This window comes from Eschscholzia californica, unplaced genomic scaffold, assembly GCF_041429995.1.
Source record: "Eschscholzia californica isolate CP2 unplaced genomic scaffold, dmEscCali1.0.p SCAF_2, whole genome shotgun sequence".
In the NCBI taxonomy this organism is placed as follows: domain Eukaryota; kingdom Viridiplantae; phylum Streptophyta; class Magnoliopsida; order Ranunculales; family Papaveraceae; genus Eschscholzia; species Eschscholzia californica.
The window spans coordinates 46883998-46902172 of NW_028238309.1; the positions used below are offsets into that span (position 1 = coordinate 46883998).

Sequence of the window (18175 nt, forward strand, 5' to 3'; positions counted from 1 at the left end):
AAAAAGACTCATCTCTCTCTCATTCTGATCTGTTGAAGAACAGACCAAATCTTCGGCGAAGGATGACCCCTTCGCCGGAGTTTCTAGAGAGATGAGTGTTTTTTTTCCGACCGGCGACCTTCGTCGGAGAAGAAAGGGGAGTTGGAGAGAGAGAGGTGACATGGAGAGATATGTATGGGGGAGAGGGAACTGAGGTGGAACTGAAATTTTCTTTTTGATTTTATTTTGAAAAAATATTTATAGGAAGGGTAGTTAGGACATTTACATCAAAAAATGGGGTCATATTTGAATTTACAGAAAATAGGGGGTCATAAAGGAAGTTGGTCACAAAGTAGGGGGCCAAATAGGAATTAACTCTAAAATCAATTTTCTTTACATCTTGTTCAGATATAACATATTTATCGTCTTGTGAAATGATGGTATTACTCTTGCGTGATCCCTATAATGTCAGTTTTTGTTTATTGAAGAACTGGCTTAACATCACATTCTATTGGAAGTCTTCTGTCTGAAATAGTATCATTAATTTCATCCACAACTAAAGATATATAACAATATAATATTACATCAAAGTTTGTAGTAATACCATTTGCGTTTTCTTTGTATCTATTAACAGGTTGGTTGTGGGTAAACCACTCAACATGTTCCTTCTTAATGGTTGATGATGATCGCCTAGGGTTTGCACTGACATTCAAAGGGTTGTGAAACATCTCCAGGAGTCGGTCTATTCATTGATTTTGTCCATTGCTAACCATAAAGCATTGTTCCCTCAATCACTGTCAGTGGTTGTGTTTTCTAGCCTCGCCTTCTACCATTGAGCCAGGAGAAACCATTCTCTTAATGCCAACTAACGATGTGGGAAACTTGCCAACGACCCTTGGCTCAAGTGGTAAGAGGTAAGTCTTCAAACTTAGAGGTCATGGGTTCGAGGCACACACTTACCAATTCAAAAAAAAACAAAAAAAAAAACAAAAAAAAAACAGACGATGTGGGAAACTCAGAAAAACTTCCAAAACTTGGAAAACTCGAAACTCAAACTTCATTCCCTTAAACAACTATTGATCCTATTTATACAGGATTAGGGTTTCTATCTTAATCAAAACCAAATTAACTTTTAAATGAATAAAATACTCTGAATATAAAACAAAGAAAGTTTTCTAAGAACATCAACTACTAAACATAATAATTCTCTATTGGCCCAAAATATTAAACTACTACATTTTTAGATTTCAAGATATCTAAAATTTTCGAAAGATCTTATGAAAATTTCCCTGCATCAGTGCATCACCTTCGCGTATTTACCTAACATTACTCATAAAAGAGATCAATAAATCCCAATTCTATTTTTCAATCGTTCTTGTGCAAATGTGTTATTTTCAAATATTTCATGATGAACCAAACATCAAGTTGGGGATGTGATAAGAATGGTGTTCTTATTCCTAACTAAACTCAATACTTGAAAAGTAAGATGATATCACTTAAAAGTATTCAAAGATTTCACAATTCATTCTTTCAGTTGCAATCCTTCATCAAAAAATTCTTTCAGTTGCAATCCATCAGAACATAAGATAGAAATGCTCAAAATTAGATATTATAGATTCAGGTAGTGTTTGTTGTTCTCAATGTATATCTGACTCGAGGTGTATATTCGCTCAAGACGTTATTCAGAAGGTCTGTCTCTATCTAACTCGTGATGTCTGACTCGTGTGAATAGACGACTTGGGTTAATTTTAGATCCAATAAATTCATACAATTCAGATTCGGATGAGTCAGACAAGTCAGATTTAGACAAAGAGAAAAGACAAACACTGACTTAGTGACAATAGACGAAAGAATATTATTTCATAATCACGGTATTTTGTTCAAAAATCGTAACAATAAAAGAGAATAAATGATAAATTTACAGCTCAAGATTGGTAACCCAGTTTATTAATTCAAGTTGAAACAATTGGGAAACTACAAAACAACTCATTCTTTCTTCTTCTTCTGCATTACCAGACTTTGTGATGAGATGAATAATACAGCATTCATATAGCAGGTCTGATTGTGTGAGTGAAGTCTTTTTGTCATGAAAGTAAAAGAAGTAAAAACTCTATAACCTCGTTCTCCAGTTTATATAACACTTCGAGATGGAATACAAGTGCCTTCCTGCAATACAAAGTCTAATCAAAATCGTTAAGGAGCGAACTTAAGGGGTGTTTTATTTTTCTCGTTCTCTGAGTTTGACTCGTCTGAATTTGAGTAGTCTTAGTCAAGAGCACAATAGTCATTTCAAACACTGAATTTTTTGGAATAGAAGTATGTACCTGATTATATTTCGAAGAAATTCATGGTGGTAGTCTCTGGTTTCTTTCCTTCAAAATTCTTTAGATCTTCATCGCTTAAAGTGGTCCGAATATCCATCCAAGAATCACTAGCCCTCCGTCCATGACTCTGTACAGTTGATACGGAAGGAGCAACAGGAGGGTATTGATACTGCATTGGGACATGAAAAGTGTAGAATTGCAAAATCAAGAAGCGATTATCAGATAAAAACAAGTAACTGTAACTTCAATAAATAAAACTGAATGCTGTTGGTACTAATAGCTTTATGATAAAATGGTTTCGCCATAAAGTCGAGAAAACAAATTCGGTTAAACTAGGGAAAAGAGTTTCAGCAACCGTGAATTTGTGTTTCAGTTCACCGGGGAACTAATTAGTACTAAAAGAAAGAAATGTATATAGGCATGCAAATATTAAAAGAGAGCAGAATTTACTTGTCTGAAGATTTTATTGCTATCTATCTCCTTTGTTTGTCCAGTGTAGTTCGGTAAGGATGTCGAAAGTAGCAACTCTCCAAATGTAACTTGATCTCCAGACGCACGTCTTGGACGTTGTTGCTTATAAGGGCCAGTTTTCTGAGATGAACCCACTTCTGCCGCTGCAAATTTTAGTCCCAACTCACATATATCAGAATAGTGAATTGAACTCCAAAATTTGGCTTTTGACTTTAACTGAGCTAAACCTACTACGGTTGGACCAACCAAACCGGAACTATAGACACCTATATCTTCAACACTTAGATTATTTTTACTCAATCCAGCAAATTAAGTCTTCCCTCAACTGCTTAAACTGGTGAAAGATAAAAAAAGAAAATTCGAGAAAGATTTGGCATAATTGCGAGTTATATCAAGCTTACACTCAAATTTGGCCCAAGAAGTCTCCCAAGGAGATGCTGGAAGGTAAGGGTTCTTTTTTGCTCCTTCAAGAGATAGACCACCGTATCCTCCACGTTTGTGTTCTAACACTTGCGAGGATGACCTGGGTGGAGGTGTCAGAATCACCTTCGTCTTCATATCTAAAGAACCCTGGAAGGAATGAACAACCCACTTATTATCTACTTCTACTTTTTTTTTCTTCCATCTCTTTCATGCATTCGTAAAGGATTTATTGAAGGTCAAACTGATAAAAGTAATCTCATAGCGAAAAGAACGGAGCAACAAGAGTTATGGTAAATGGAAGTGATAGCCCCAATAAATCCTAGAATAACATACCATGGATCATAAAGGAGTATGTTTTCCCATGCTCATAAACAATGCTCTTAGTATTGAGATGTTTATTCGGAAACAAAATTTCGCAGGAACCACATGCGTTATCATAATTATGCATTCTATAGAGAGCTTTCCTTGTTTCCGTTTCCTCTAATTTGTATTGCATTCTGAAGTATTGCGTTATTTCCATTTAAATAAAATCAGCAACATAAATATGATTTCTTGATAATATAAACATCAAAATCACATGAAAGCAGATGCTTATAAGGATCTATGTTTTGCCATCTTTGATGACCACGCCTTTCTAATTTAGCGCCTTTTTGAGTGTCAATAGTAAACTCTAGTATTTCGTAAATCAAACATTACGAATATATTATATATCGCTCGATCTAATTGAGTAATTTCTTAAGTATATTGTGTATATTGAAGAGCCATCCTCTATGTGGGCTCCATCCCGCTTTCTCTTCTTGCCGCACCTAGCCCCCTCACTAATTTTGGACTCCTCCCCAGGCCCCAGCCCTCCTTTTCGCCTCTTACAACTTTGGAAGGATATGAAGATCCTCCCATCGAATGAGCTACAAGTTTCATAATCAAATGAAGGATTTGATCTATTTGACTTTTAACCATGATATACTGACAACCTTTGTTACTCTGTGCTACTCGATACGTGCTAGTTGCTACGATATAAACATCACGTCAAAGCACGGGCTAAATATCATACCATATTAGGGATACTAAGCATCATAAGATATGCTTTGAATACGACATATTTTATAAAAAGCAGAGATAAATGAATAGTTAAGCACAAAAAAGGGCACGTCCTTACTGTACGGGATCTTGTAACTGAAAGTGTTGTCTGAACCTCAGGAAAGTTGCTGGAACTTCTGTTACTGCTTCTACCTTCTAGTCCCTGGTTAAAACCAGGGCTCTTTTCTTCTGATCTTCGTGCAGATTGTGTTGATTTATTTCGAACCCATCTTTCCTCCTCATACCTAATGATATTCATCACGATTTATAATATTTGCAATCTTTAAATTTGCCTTGAGTGAAACTTATCAATAAATTTGTGGATAACATACTTTGCACGAATGAAGCTTTCAATATTACTTCTGTCATATGATGCTGGTAGTTCTGCTTCCCAGTAGCTGTTGGACTTCTCATTACCCATACCTTCATCAAAGAGAAAAAAGAATACTTTTTTTTTTTTGAACTGAGAAAAAAAAAAGATCAAGAGTTTGGTGGTCTTCGTTTTTGTAACATATAAAAGCTTAGGAAATTTAAAATGAACTAAACCCAATCTGTACGTCAAGTCAGACCTTCATCTCATAACAAAGAGAGAAAACTTAAAAGCATCCGAAGGAGTCAAATACAAACTTGTATGATTCAGAGTCTTAGGAAAATAGCGACATTCGCACATTTAGCTTAGATATATGAAATGCAGCAAATTCATCTTTCAACAGATTATTCAATAGAAAGATAAACATTCCTACCTTGCATGAAGGCAACTTGCTCTGGTAGCCAGGTGTCTAAAGTTGCTGATCGTACCTATAGTGCGAAACGTAAACGCTCATCAATTTGAAATTAAGAAAGCAAAATATAAATCATTGATCCAGTAGTTGTGGATGCTACAAAGCCTCACAGGGATATATACTTCCGATTAAAAACCTCTAATAAAACATAAATTACTGTCAATCATTGATGATTACTAAGTTAATTAAAGTATGAAACAACTCGAGCAACCAATATTTAGTAAGAATACTGAAAAGACCAAGATAACGGGTGATGAATAAACAACTACCTTTGATATGTGCACCCCAAGACTCCTGTGTACACCCGAACATTGAATGCAAATAAAGATTCCCAAATTCACGCTCGCCCATCGAGGGGCCCTGAAAAAAAATACCATATGAACATAAATAAACAGTCAGGAAAAGAGTAAAACCTATCAAGATGTCGAAACTATTGGTTGGTTGAAAGTTAAAATTTCACAAGGATGACCGGTCAAGTCTATTGCATTTGGGAAGTAAAAAGCATTTGTAGTCGTAAGTTGAGATCTTGTGAAAGTCAGAACTCGATCAAAGTCCTAGCTCTCGTTGAAAACCGGGTTGCAAGGAAAGGGTTGCCCAAGACTGTATCTACTTCTCCTAAGGCCCAGACGATTGGGAGTAATGCTAACTAATATCTCCACTCAATGTCGGGGATGGACGGGGACGGAATCAAAAGTCAAAAGCAAGGGGGGCTAAATTTACAAGTGCAATTAAATAATTTTTACTTCGATCTATACTTTTTACGTGTTTAGCTAAGTTATCAGCACATATGCACACTACTTACACCAAATCATGGAAATAATTCAACGAAAAAATGAGAATTAGTTCTTATGACGGTCTTTTTGCCGTACCTAATTTATCGCCGTGCTTTGAAACAATAACAAAACATAAATCAAAATAAAACTGAAGTGTATTTGAAGAGACGAAAGACATCTTTATTGGGAAGTTCAACCAAACCAAGCCCAATCATAGTAACACATGGAAAGAGAGGTCAAGAAGAATCTCATCTAGACTTCAATAGTCACTGCTCAAGTGATGATTTTGTTCACCCAGACTATAAAGGCACCATTAAATATCCCACATTTGGGCTTACCCATGTTGAGGTCAGGGGGCCATGGCCCCTCCTGACGTTAACATAGATACGTCCTTGGGGATGGAGTCACTCGACACTCCACACGAAGGGCGAAGGCATCGACCCATCTCTGAATCACTAGCTCTGATACCATGATAGAGTCGTTAATCTATCCTTGAATCTGGCTTGCAAGGAAAAAAATTGCCCATGACTTATCCACTTCACAAATTCAAATGTCCAGGCAACACGGGATAACGCTAAGGTCCTTTAAGTACTTGTTTGGCATGGTTGTGCCAATGTTTACGTTTGCGACAAGGATGTAATAAGTGGGGACCACACATCAAGGATTTAAGACTGGTTACTACCTAGACCAAAGAAAATTTCACATAATAATAAAAGATCACTGGGATCGAAATTTAATAGTTAAACATGATTGAAGCATCAAAAGCTCAAAACCCTATTATCCTAAACCAAAAGTAACACAAGATAAGGAATGATTAAGCGACAATGCTAGGAAGAAAGATACTTGAAAAAGGACTAAAGGAGATAAGGAAAAGGAACATACTTTCCCTTACAATCAGCACATTCCTTATTTTCTGGCAGCTTTAGAAGACCCTCCAATATCTATACAAAATACAATCCCATAATTGGTGATTAGTAATCAAAGCAAACCCTAATATAATTTTGATTACCAATTTTATGAAACAGAGGACAAAGTATAAAATGTATTTGAATCTATAGAGAAGAAGCATATCAATACATGATAACAATAAACTAGGGTTTGGGTAAATTAAAGGAAACATAGTAATCAATAATAATAATAAGAGATTAATAAAATCAAAATACCCACAACTGGATGGGAATTTAACCCACTTTTAATGAAAGAAAAACACACACACAGAGAAGAAAACCCTTTTGTTTATTTGTTTGTTTGATGAAATGTATGTTTACCTTTGATTGTTTAGCATTTAGCTCTTTGGTGACAGATGCTTTTCCATTCATGTTTGCGTTTCTAGAGAGAGAAAGAGAGGGGAGAGAGAGAGAGAAAGGAAAAGAAGAGAAAGGAAGGGGAAGCGAGAATTAAGTGTGAAACGGTTGGTTTATGGGCGAAAATGGGGAAGGAAGGAAGGCCGTTGAAGGATCCTAAAACCAGGCTCCCATTCCACAGGTAATATATAATAAGTAAGATTCTAGAGAGAGAGAGAGATTATATAGAGAGAGATATTTGGCGGGTGAACTAAAAACCCAACTGAGAGCCCGTGCTGTAGTGTTTTCAGACATGACAATGTGACCCTAACATTTAGTAACTAATTCGTCCATTTGGTTCCTACCTTTTGACGAATAGATCGTTTGCACGGGTCATGGTCTAACGGTAGTGTATCTATTTTGAAATTCAGATGTCACGTGGACGATAAGTGAAAGTACAAATCCATCATTTATTGATCTGTATTATTAAGATATAAATAAAAAATAAATTACTCGCCGATGAGCTTTTAGGATAGTTCATAGGGTTTATCATTAATAGACAAGTTTGTGACACTTGTGAACATATTAGATTCTTATAATTTACCCAAATCATTTGATATATGTACCATGTTTACTGGACTCATGTAATAGTGTACCTTAAAAAAAACTATGCTCTTAGTAGACAGTAGTACTTGGGGTCTTGCCGTCTTGGCCTATTAGTATTGCATCTACTCTGGAAAACCCTGTAGTGACAGATTTGATACTCAGTAGAGGTGGAAATTCATGATTTATTGATAATCTTATTAAGAAAATAAATAATGATTTATATGGTAATTTTTACGACTTGTACGAGTGTATTTAGAACAGTTAATAGCAGTTATGATCATATTTCATCTTTGTGATGTACCCAAACCAAATGATATTCTACATGAAATCATGTTATTCCGAAAAAAGATGCTAATCTTGGAATCCAAATTCTCAAATGATAAAACACTTGAATTCACAAACACATAGAGTTGTTTGATAAATTTTATTTTAATCTCGATTTACTTCCATCTTTCCCTTTTGCTGCATTTCTAATCTGAAAAATAAAATATGTAGAATAATATAAAGTACAAAACATAGGGTATTTGGGTATGATAACATTTTTAATGTCAGCATAAGATAGTTTGAATAAAAAATATATATGAAATAGTGAGGTTGATGAGTGCAGCCAGCAAGAGAACATTAATGTGTTTGGCCATCGATTATGGTGGAGTTGGCAAAAGAAAACTTCAAAGACAGCTTTAATGGAGTGACAGTACTACAAGCATCTCAGTGTTGGAGGAGAACTATTAAAATAAAACATTCTATTTTACTTGCCTTTTTTTTTTGTTGAAAGTTCTATTTTACTTGCTTAGTTTCAAAGCCATAATATCATATACTTAGGATATACCTTCAACAAAAAAAAAAAAATATACTTAGGATATATGTATATATACATACCCAAGTTCACTTTTTTTTCCGATCAGGTGTGATTTGAATGTTGTTATTTAATGTGTGATAAGTCTCTCGAAAATGAAGATTACCCAGATTCTTTCAAAGAAAATGAAAGACACAATTTTCTATTGGTCTTAATTATATAGACATAGGGGTGTACACAAGTCGAGCTTAACACGATTTCGTTTATGTAAATGAGTTGAGCTTGATCATTTTTTTTAGTGTATTCCGAACTGCTCGTGAACAACTCAGTTAACATACTATTTATAATAGTGTAGCACATAATTACGTATTAGTATTCAAACTTTACATGTAATACCAACCATTAAAAGATTATTGGAATATTAATCATCATTATTGTAGTGGACAACTACTCGACTGAGCTCGAACTCGAGCAGACAGTCAAAGACACTAGCCGAGTTTGAACATTTTGCTATTCGCATCGGCTCAGCTCGAGTACACCCCCTACATAGACATGCCAGTATTTTTTCAGTTCTGGACTCTCTGGACAAACCCATGCAAGTTATGTACAAAACCTGTAAGCAACTAGCGAACTTATGCAAATCAAGGGTAGCAAACTGAAGTATATAGGAGTGATGTATCCTTTGAGACAAGAAAAATTGGCCTAACGAGTTTTGACAAATGACAGAAACATTACAATTATTTTATTACAACAAACCATTCCTTAAACATCGATGTAAATCGACATGGTGAAATACTTCTTCCTTGGGTGGATGCCTAGATGGTGAAGAACGCATTGCCAACAGAAGCTTGTAAAATTGTTAATCAGATCACCGGATTTTATCCACGAATCACCCAAAAGAACCAAATCAGAGAGCAAATAACACAAGATTTGAATGCCAAATCACAAACATTCATGAATTATATTTCAATTCAGAAAGACAATGCATGTATAAAAGGAAGCAAAAAGTCAAATACATCGAGAATAAGCATATAATCGTCTGTACAACATGGATCACTGGAGTGACTATGAACGACCTTCAAACTTGATTAATCATCTCAGATTACTAGGAACTTGTTTATTATGAGTATTTGCGTTTTTCTATAACAAAAAGCAAGAGACCAGAGTCCCGATTAATCATCTTGAAATACTATGAACCTATTAATGAAATAGGTTCTCGATAATAAGTAGGTGTTTCGAGAAAATAAAAAGAGTGGTTAATCATCTGAGAAACCTAAGAACCTGTTTATGAGTTTAGCAACTGGGATGGCATCTCCGGGCTGGTAAGGAATGAGAGATTCTAAGTTCATGCTTTTGATAGTCTGGTGAAGGGATTGAGGGCGAGCACAAAGTAGATGCTTTCTGTCAGCCAGTTCTTCTGCTAATTCGCTTTGATGATTGTCCATCAAATCCTCATTCACTACTACAATCAGAGGTTTCGATAGCCTTAATGTCTCGAATATGCTTCCTGAACCTGCATCATAATTAACACATATAAACCTTCTTCAGAGATCTTTCACCCCTATGAAGTATGAGCGTAGGACATGCTTGATTAAGAGCTTACCGGCATGACTAATAACAAGAGATGCCGATTTCAGGTATTCTGCAATGCTGGAAGAAAAAGTGAAGTAGTCGACAATTAGGCCTCCATCTCCTCCTGCAGACTGAGTGAATCACAATAAAGAATTATTAGAGGTCGTTAAGGAGTTTTTTTTCCTAAATAGTGAAGTGAACGCAGATACTCGTAACAATAATGTGGTTAAGATATGAAAGTGACAACAAAAATGAAAAATCTGGACCAAGCAGTAAATGTGTACTTCAACTTGAAGTTATACCTAAACCCAGACAGAGATCGTGACATTTACAGGATCTAGGTGAGTAATGGTCTCAAACTGCCATTAAAATCAACTTCCCATTGTTTAAGATGAGCTAATTTTTGGACGTTGGCGTTTCAAAATAGTTAAAAGCTAAAGTTGTGTTCGTTTCTCTAATGTATCCAAGTCAGAATTTTACTCACGTGTACTTCCTTGTGTAGTATGAGTTTTTGTATTCATTTTCTCTATAGCAAAATCAAATCTTATAACGAGTCCTCTGCCCAAATTCAGGTTTGTTTTTTTTAGCTTAAACAACATTGCGGTGAAGAAGAGAAAAATTTGTTATACGATCAAACTCAATTTGAGACATAAGAGCATGCAGAACGACTAAATTCACACACAAACCATATCCAATTTCAGAAATTAGATTATTAACAAAAAAACACAAGCTTAGACTATAAACAAGCTGCTAAGTATAACATTTATCAATGAAACATTAGTAAAAAAAATTATAAAAGAAAGAAAGATGAGTAGATACCTTTGTGGGAATATAGGAACCTCGACCCATTTGAATATGAAGATGAGTATAACCTTTTCTCGATAACTCTTCCTTAACTTCTAATGTATCAACCGCTTTAACAAGAGAGTCAAAGCAAGTTGTACCAACTGTCACGAAAACCGTTTTCGTGGGTATTACACCGTTTTCCCCATCTATTCCTCCCATTTAGCCTGATCCAACAATTTCGAAATATCACAACTCTAAACTGAGATAAAACAAAATAGATTTAACTCTATTCATGATTGTCCATACATGAAAACTTGTTCAAGGTACGCTATCTTGATCATCCGTAATTTTCTAATGCAAAAGACAAAGTTTTTTTACTTGATATTAAGATTTAGCACTAAATAGTTTGTTTCCCTTCTTCAATTGAAAGTTTTTTTCTCATGGAGACTCTACTTGCAAGAAGTTATCACATGATATTGATTTAGCACTAAATAAAAATTCTTATTTTTCTTAAGGAAGATAACCACGGAACTATGTCGATAATATATGAAGAAGATATCCGTTAGGCCAGACGTTATCTGATTGAGATGAAATTCAGTGAAAATCACTAATGGTGTGTTGGGATAAAAGAATCTAGGATTCATGATTCTTTTAGATTCATGAATCCTAGGATTAGTGAATACTTTTTTTTTTTGAATTGTGAGCGTGCCTCGAACCCTTGACCTTTAAGGAGGAAGACTAAACATCTTACCATTTCAACCAAGGGTTGTTGGCGGATTAGTGAATATTTATTAACCAACAGCTAGGATTCCTTACACCTTTCTCGAAAATTTCTTTGCCAACTATCTTAGTATTCCTAAAAATCATTTGTCAATTACAATAAATTGCTTATTTCTTATTTATTTCTTTTCATCTATTCGAGCTGAACAACTGTTGATGGGGTTAGGACTGATACAAAGATAAAAAATGGGTTTTTGAATTTGATCATACATGAAGGAACTGAACTTCCATTCTTGGTACAAAAATAATGTAGAATTTGACAAAAAGAGAAATGCATTTCAAATTCATAGGGGGGTATAAATTAAACTTACTACAATTTTATTTTATCTACACAAACACAATGGAAGTTTGATTCAGACAATTTGACAAACACCTGCAGTGCTTTTTAGATGATCTTCAAACAACGCATGCAACTTAGGGGTTGGTTAGGGTTTGTAGCAATGGAACATTTAGATCTGGACAAAGAGAGATCAAACTCATCTAGAGGGATAAAATGAGGATTTTCTACTCTATGTAAACCTTAAAAAGAAAATCACATAATTAAAATAGAACATCTGATTTCTTTATGGAAATTAAAGAGAAAAAAAAAAACAGAGAGAGGAACTCACCAATGGCGAATTCGACCTAGATTTTGACGGAGAAGAAGACTCGGCTGAGGTCAGTGGAGAAGAAGAGTTGGCTCACCAGAGAAGAAGAGTCAACTTGATCAAGTTCGCAAGTTCGACGGGGAAGAAGTAATTTTGGAGATATTTGGTTCGAGCTTGCCTCGGGCCTTAAGGTAAACTACTGTAAATCCATGATACTCCCGGCCATTAATGATAGGAGGGTGTTGGCAGAAACTGTAGTAATTGGATGTGCAAGTGGATCTCTTCCAACCAGCTACCTACCTTTTTTTTTTTTTTTTTTTTTGTTGAAAAGAACCAAATTAACTAGCAATATCCAAATTCATTGAGATCTTCGAGTGCCATTGTCGATGAGTCCGCTTTTGTCTGCCCCATTTCGCCAATTTGTCAGCCTTCATATTCAACCTTCTTGGTACATGAGTGAATCTCGTATCCGTGAAGTTAGATAATGACTCTCCGAAGTTGACCAGCAGCTTTTTTGTCTGCCACCCGATATCACGAGAATTGTCGTTGAGGTGATTAATTAAGTTGAGATTGTCGCTTTCAATATGGAGATGTGAGATTCGTTGACTAGAAGCCCATTGAACTGCGTTGAGAATGGCAAGGCATTCACATTCCTCAGCTGTTTGTCCTCTGGTGATATCCGTCTTTGCTGCAACAAAGTCTCCATTTTCATCATGTAGGATCCATCCTATTCCAGCTGGTTCTGTGCATGTTAAGAAAGATGCATCCACATTAAATTTGAGGAACGGGGAATCTGGTGGACGCCATTTGATGTTATTTTCCACTTTCTCGCCTTCTATTTGTACCTGTACTGATGTAGTATAACTTTGGATCATAGTGACAACCTGCATCGGATTAGTGAATTTCGAAGAAAAACATTTATCGCATCGCACCTTCCAAATAAACCACATAATTTTAGCCATCATCGACATTCTATTACTCGTCATAGATTTCCAGTAAATTATCCATTCGAGAATGTTGGTAAAATTATCAGGTCTGAAACCAAAGTGCAGCCAAATCGCCCGGGCGAAGTGGCAATGTAGTAAAATATGAGTAATCGTTTCCGTCTGTTCGCAAAACAGACACGTGAAGATATTTCCAATATATTTGCCGATTTTTCCTCGAACTGGTAAACTGTTAGTACAACATTTCCATAAGAATAGTTTAATTCTCGAAATGGTTGGGATTTTCCAGATAAAGTTCCATTCTATAGGCGAGTGTTCTTGAGAACCAAACTTTAAGTGATTATACATAGATTTGATCGTAAAGTTACCTGATTTGGTGAGAGTCCAGATCATCGTGTCCTGAGCATTAGGTTGGATATTGATACTGAGTATCGCTTTACCTACATCATTGTCAAAATAGAGAGTTAACATGTTCCTATTCCATTGATTGTCTAACATGAGATCCGCAACATAGTTAAACGGACAGTTGTGCCTATTCTGAATAGGTGGTTTATGATTTGGGATCCAATAATCCTCCCAAATATTAATATTGCTACCTCTATTGACATCCCAGAAAATGAGATTAGTAATCTGAGGCATACAGGCCACAATTGATTTCCAGATCCACGAGTTAGACTGTTTAGCGGGAAAAGGTTTTGAACTCTTCGGGAAATACCGAGCTTTGAGAAGATGAGCCCAAGGAGAAGAAGGGAATTTGAGCAGGCGCCACGCCATTTTGCAGAGGAATGCTTGATTATCAAGGAACGGTTCACGGAAACCCAGACCACCTAATTTACGAGGTCGGCATAAAGCAGCCCACTTAATGGTGTGAATAGTTTTGGTTTTTCCCCACCAAAAGGACCGTTGGATGGTCTCCATGCGGTTGCTAATCCCCTTTGGGAGGGCAAAGCATTGCATCTGGTATCGAGGAACGGCCGCAGTAATAGTCGAGATGACTATAGAGCGGCCAGCTTGAGAGAGAAGGTTGGTCTGCCACTTTGAAAGTTTATTCTGAACTTGGTCAATAAGAGAGGAGAAAGCTTATTTTTTCTTGGCTCCAATAAAGAGATGGGTGCCCAGATATTTATCAAGAGAAGAAGCTTGCTGAACTTTGAGGGATTTGATGATCATTCTCTTGAATTTGTGATGGGTGTTTTTGGTGAAAAAGATGGTGGACTTTTTATAGTTGATGACTTGACCTGAGGCTTCGCTGAAAATCTTAAGGATGTGGAGTAGGTTATTGATATTATCAAGCGAGTTCAGCCCGAATATGAGGCAGTCATCGACAAAGAGGAGGTGATTAATCATGAAATTAGAGCAGGGAATATTAATACCAATGAATTTATGGGGGCTATTGTGAGCAGTCAATAAGCGACTCAGGCCTTCCATAGCCAAGGTGAAAAGAAAAGGGGACAGAGGGTCACCTTGTCTAATACCTCTAGTGACATTGAAAGTGGGACCCGGCTTCCCATTTATAAGGACCGCCATAGAAGAGGTGGCAATACAGGTATGTATCAGTCTAATCCATTGATCATCAAATCCGAGTTTAGCCATAATGGATTCCAGGAAGGACCATTCAATCCGGTCAAAAGCTTTAGACATATCGAGTTTAAGGCCAAAGAAGCTTTTCGACCCCCTTTTGGTACGGTAGATGTGGGACAATTCCTGACTAATGATGATATTATCCGTGATTTGTCTGCCAGGGACATAAGCCGCTTGAAGGGGGGAAATGATATCAGGAAGCATCACTTTCAGACGATTGGCTAGGATTTTGGTAATAATTTTGGAGGTCGTGTTTAAGAGGCTAATCGGCCGATAGTCCGCTGTGGTTTGAGGGGATTTGGTTTTTGGGATGAGGCAAATATGTGTGTGATTAGTAGAGGGAGGGAGGAGTGAAGAAGTAAAAAACTTCCCGACCATATCAATAACGTCACTCTTGACTGTTTCCCAGTTCGACTGGTAAAAGAAAGGGGAGTATCCATCCGGACCCGGAGCCGCATCAGGTTTCAGGGAAAAGGTAGCTTTGCGGATGTCATCTTCAATCGGCACCATAGTCAGGAGAAAGTTTTGCTCTTCTGTAATCTGCTGGGAGAAAAGATTAAGAATTTGACTAGAGCCCTCGGGATTCGTAGTAGCCGAAATGTTGAGGAGGTGGTCGGAGAAGAGTTGAGCTATTTCTAGCGGCTTGTCACTCCAAGTATTATCATTCTTAAGAATAGCATTAATATGATTTTTCCGGTTACGGGCAATGGCTTTGGCATGGAAAAATTTGGTATTTCTATCTCCCAGTTGAATATTCATCACTCTCGATTTTTCCTTCCATATGCTCTCTTGTAGATTATAGGCTTCCTCCAATTGGGTGTTGAGCTCGCGAAGCAGGTCTTCATTGTGAGTCAACTGAATATCTTCAACTAGTTTTTTAATTTTCCTGTCCATATGCCCAAAAACAGTTTTATTCCAGTGAGCCAAATTAATGGCAAGGGAGTTTAGCTTGTTCTGGATGAGGTTAGCAGACAAAGACCAATTGTCCCGAATGAAGTGCCCACATTCCGGGTGGGCCATCCAAGTTCTGATGAATTTGAAAGGTCTACGTCCTCTGAGATTTCTGGTTTTATTAGTGAAGAGAATGGGGAGATGATCAGATCCCACCCCAGGCAGATGTTGAACCGAGGAATCCGGGAAATCCGAAAGCCATTGCATATTAGACAAAGCTCTATCAAGTCTTTCTTGAATCAGATTTCCAGCAAATTGTCTATTAGACCAAGTGAAGGGAGCACCATTGAAGCCGAGATCCTGAAGATTAAGTCTATTAATATGAGAGCGGATATGTTTAGCATGAGGGGGAAGAGATAAGTGGGATCCGCTTTTTTCCGAAGGATGCAGAATAGTGTTGAGGTCACCAATGAGGAGCCAGGGGTTATTGGGGTTAGGGGCAATAGTATGAAGCATCTCCCAAGGTTTCAAACGATCTTTATTATAGGGGCAACCATAAAAACACGTGATGTAGAAATCAGACTGATACCTGTTAGGAGCGCATTTGACATGAATAATATTTTTATCAGCAAACTCAATATCTAAATCATAATTGGGATTCCAAAAGAAGGCAAGGCCCCCCGCTTTGTTACTGGGCTCCACCGAGAAGAGTTTATAGTCCGCATGCAGATTGAGGAGTCTTCCTAAATTCGTGTTCATACATTTGGTTTCAGAGAGAAAGATAAAATCCGGCTTATTTTCTTTGATAAGAGACCAGAGGTGCTTTCTATTGAGGAAGTTACCACAACCCCTCATATTCCACGCCAGCATGGAGAGGGTATCATGGGGGGGCCTGTCCATGGGACAAAAACCGAGCAAGCTCACACTAGAAGGCCCACCCCTAATACTCAAAATAGCTAGGGGCACAACACCACCCACGGAGAAACAGACCCAGCCCCACTACACACTAGGCGAGCCACAAAAGGATAACACCACACAAACTTGGAGGCCCACTCCAAAGCGCACAAACGCTAGAGGCACTACACCACCCACAGAATAAAGGCGCCTCTAACAAGCCCACACCCTGGTCAGACAAGGCAATCGGTTCAAGAAAACCAACCACGGTCAACTAACGGATACCAACAACAAGAATAAGCGAAAACAACCAGAATAATCTAAAACAACAAAAAACAAGCACAATTACGATTACATAAAATAAACTAAACAAACCACCAAAACACAGAGCTAACAGACGCAGGTACACTGAGCAAGATGACACAAAATAAGCCCTCCTTCAACCAACAGAAACCGAAGGAGGGAGCAACTTCTTGCGCTTGTACCTGCTCAAAACAAGCTGGACCAATACAAAAGAAAAAAACAGAAAAGCAGACTTAAGCAAAACGAAACAACCTACGACCTAAACGACCCCAGAGACGAGATAGACTAAGCTGGTGGGATTTCGGCACCCTCCGAGCCCTGGTTAGTGAGGATTTCCAAACTCCTAGTGAGAACATTGGATTCTTCCAGTAAGGTTCGAGCTTCCAAGTTGTCCAGCATCATAGAAGGGTAGTCGTGTTGATCTTGAGATTCATCCGATGAACTAATAGAGTGGTGAGACGAGTTAGACCTGAGTCTTTTGCCAGAGGGAGTAAACAGTTGGTGGGGTGGGATAGTTTGACGGACAGGAGAAGGGGGAGGGGCCAACAGTATCGGTTCTTCCTGTTCAAGGTCTTCCATTGGTTCATAATTGGGATCATCTTCATCATCGGAAGAGGAAATGGGGATGAGAGGTGGGCAATGACCTAGAGGATGATCAACAACTCTGCAAGTGTGACAGATAGCACCAGGGAATTTCTGGTAACTAATATTAAAAGTGACTTCCTTGTCAACGAACATGAGGTTGATAGTAGCCAGAAGAGGTGATCTTACAGATAGCACCAGCTACCTACCTGGGATTGCCTTTGGGGCAATATTACAAGTCGAAATCCCTATGGGACCCACCCTGTGATTGAGAAAGTGAATAAGAGGTTATCGTCTTGGAAGGCTAGAACTCTCTCTAGAGGTGGTAAACTCACTTTGATAAAATCAGTCCTCACTGCGCTACCCTTGTACTTCCTCTCTCTGTTTAGCATCCCTAGCTCGGTGCTTAAGGCTATTGACAAGATGTGTGATTTTTTCTGGCATGATAAAATAGAGACGAAGCGTATCCACTGGATAGCTTGGGAGCTTATCTGTCGTGAGATGGAGGCGGCAGGTCTAGGGGTTACAAGCCTAAAGTTCATGAATAAAGCCCTACTCTCGAAATGGTTATGGCGGCTGGCCAACGAGAAAACGACTCTTTGGAGAAACATAATTGTAGAAAAATATGGAGAGTATCAAGGTAGATGGTCTCATAAGCACATCAGTGCTCCTTTCGGTTGTGGGGTTTGGAAAGGGGTAGTGAGTGTGGCTAAAGAGTTTGAGGGGCTTACAAAGTGGAAG

General features: G+C 37.7%; 2 protein-coding genes across 4 annotated transcripts; both read right to left on the reverse strand.

Moving 5' to 3' along the window:
- Positions 1 to 1810: 1810 nt before the first annotated feature.
- On the reverse strand, positions 1811 to 7411 carry AGD15 (ARF-GAP domain 15). Of its 2 annotated transcripts, none has more exons than XM_086657502.1 (10): positions 7098 to 7411; positions 6712 to 6770; positions 5326 to 5416; positions 5018 to 5072; positions 4607 to 4697; positions 4354 to 4519; positions 3176 to 3344; positions 2754 to 2917; positions 2304 to 2472; positions 1811 to 2145 (listed from the first exon to the last, which is right to left on the reverse strand). In XM_086657502.1, the coding sequence occupies exons 1-9, from the start codon at positions 7146 to 7148 to the stop codon at positions 2308 to 2310; spliced, it is 1011 nt and encodes a 336-aa protein (XP_086513628.1). In that variant the 5' UTR covers positions 7149 to 7411; the 3' UTR covers positions 1811 to 2145; positions 2304 to 2307. The 2 variants fall into 2 exon arrangements, with proteins under 2 accessions (XP_086513628.1, XP_086513629.1); XM_086657503.1 differs by having other exon boundaries at positions 1811 to 2159; positions 7098 to 7353.
- Positions 7412 to 9443: 2032 nt separating this feature from the next.
- Positions 9444 to 17816, reverse strand: LOC147558439 (glycosyltransferase family protein 28). Of its 2 annotated transcripts, XM_086660103.1 has the most exons (5): positions 17640 to 17816; positions 12261 to 12531; positions 10906 to 11096; positions 10118 to 10217; positions 9444 to 10027 (listed from the first exon to the last, which is right to left on the reverse strand). In XM_086660103.1, exons 3-5 carry the CDS (start codon positions 11089 to 11091, stop codon positions 9771 to 9773), a joined length of 543 nt encoding a protein of 180 aa, XP_086516229.1. In that variant the 5' UTR covers positions 11092 to 11096; positions 12261 to 12531; positions 17640 to 17816; the 3' UTR covers positions 9444 to 9770. The 2 variants fall into 2 exon arrangements, with proteins under 2 accessions (XP_086516229.1, XP_086516230.1); XM_086660104.1 differs by lacking the exon at positions 17640 to 17816 and having other exon boundaries at positions 10906 to 11126; positions 12261 to 12405.
- Between the last annotated feature and the right edge of the window lie 359 nt (positions 17817 to 18175).

Bases quoted from the DNA above. Each gene is read 5' to 3' on its own strand.
- AGD15 (XM_086657502.1), bottom strand. From the start codon at position 7,148: ATGAATGGAAAAGCATCTGTCACCAAAGAGCTAAATGCTAAACAATCA. The intron at 4,698-5,017 runs GTAGGAATGTTT...TCTTTGATGAAG, and splicing joins GCAAGTTGCCTTCATGCAAG to GTATGGGTAATGAGAAGTCC. The intron at 2,473-2,753 runs GTAAATTCTGCT...GTCCCAATGCAG, and splicing joins GCAATAAAATCTTCAGACAA to TATCAATACCCTCCTGTTGC.
- LOC147558439 (XM_086660103.1), bottom strand. From the start codon at position 11,091: ATGGGAGGAATAGATGGGGAAAACGGTGTAATACCCACGAAAACGGTT. The intron at 10,218-10,905 runs GTATCTACTCAT...TGATTCACTCAG, and splicing joins GTTCCTATATTCCCACAAAG to TCTGCAGGAGGAGATGGAGG. The intron at 10,028-10,117 runs GTAAGCTCTTAA...ATTATGATGCAG, and splicing joins TCTTGTTATTAGTCATGCCG to GTTCAGGAAGCATATTCGAG.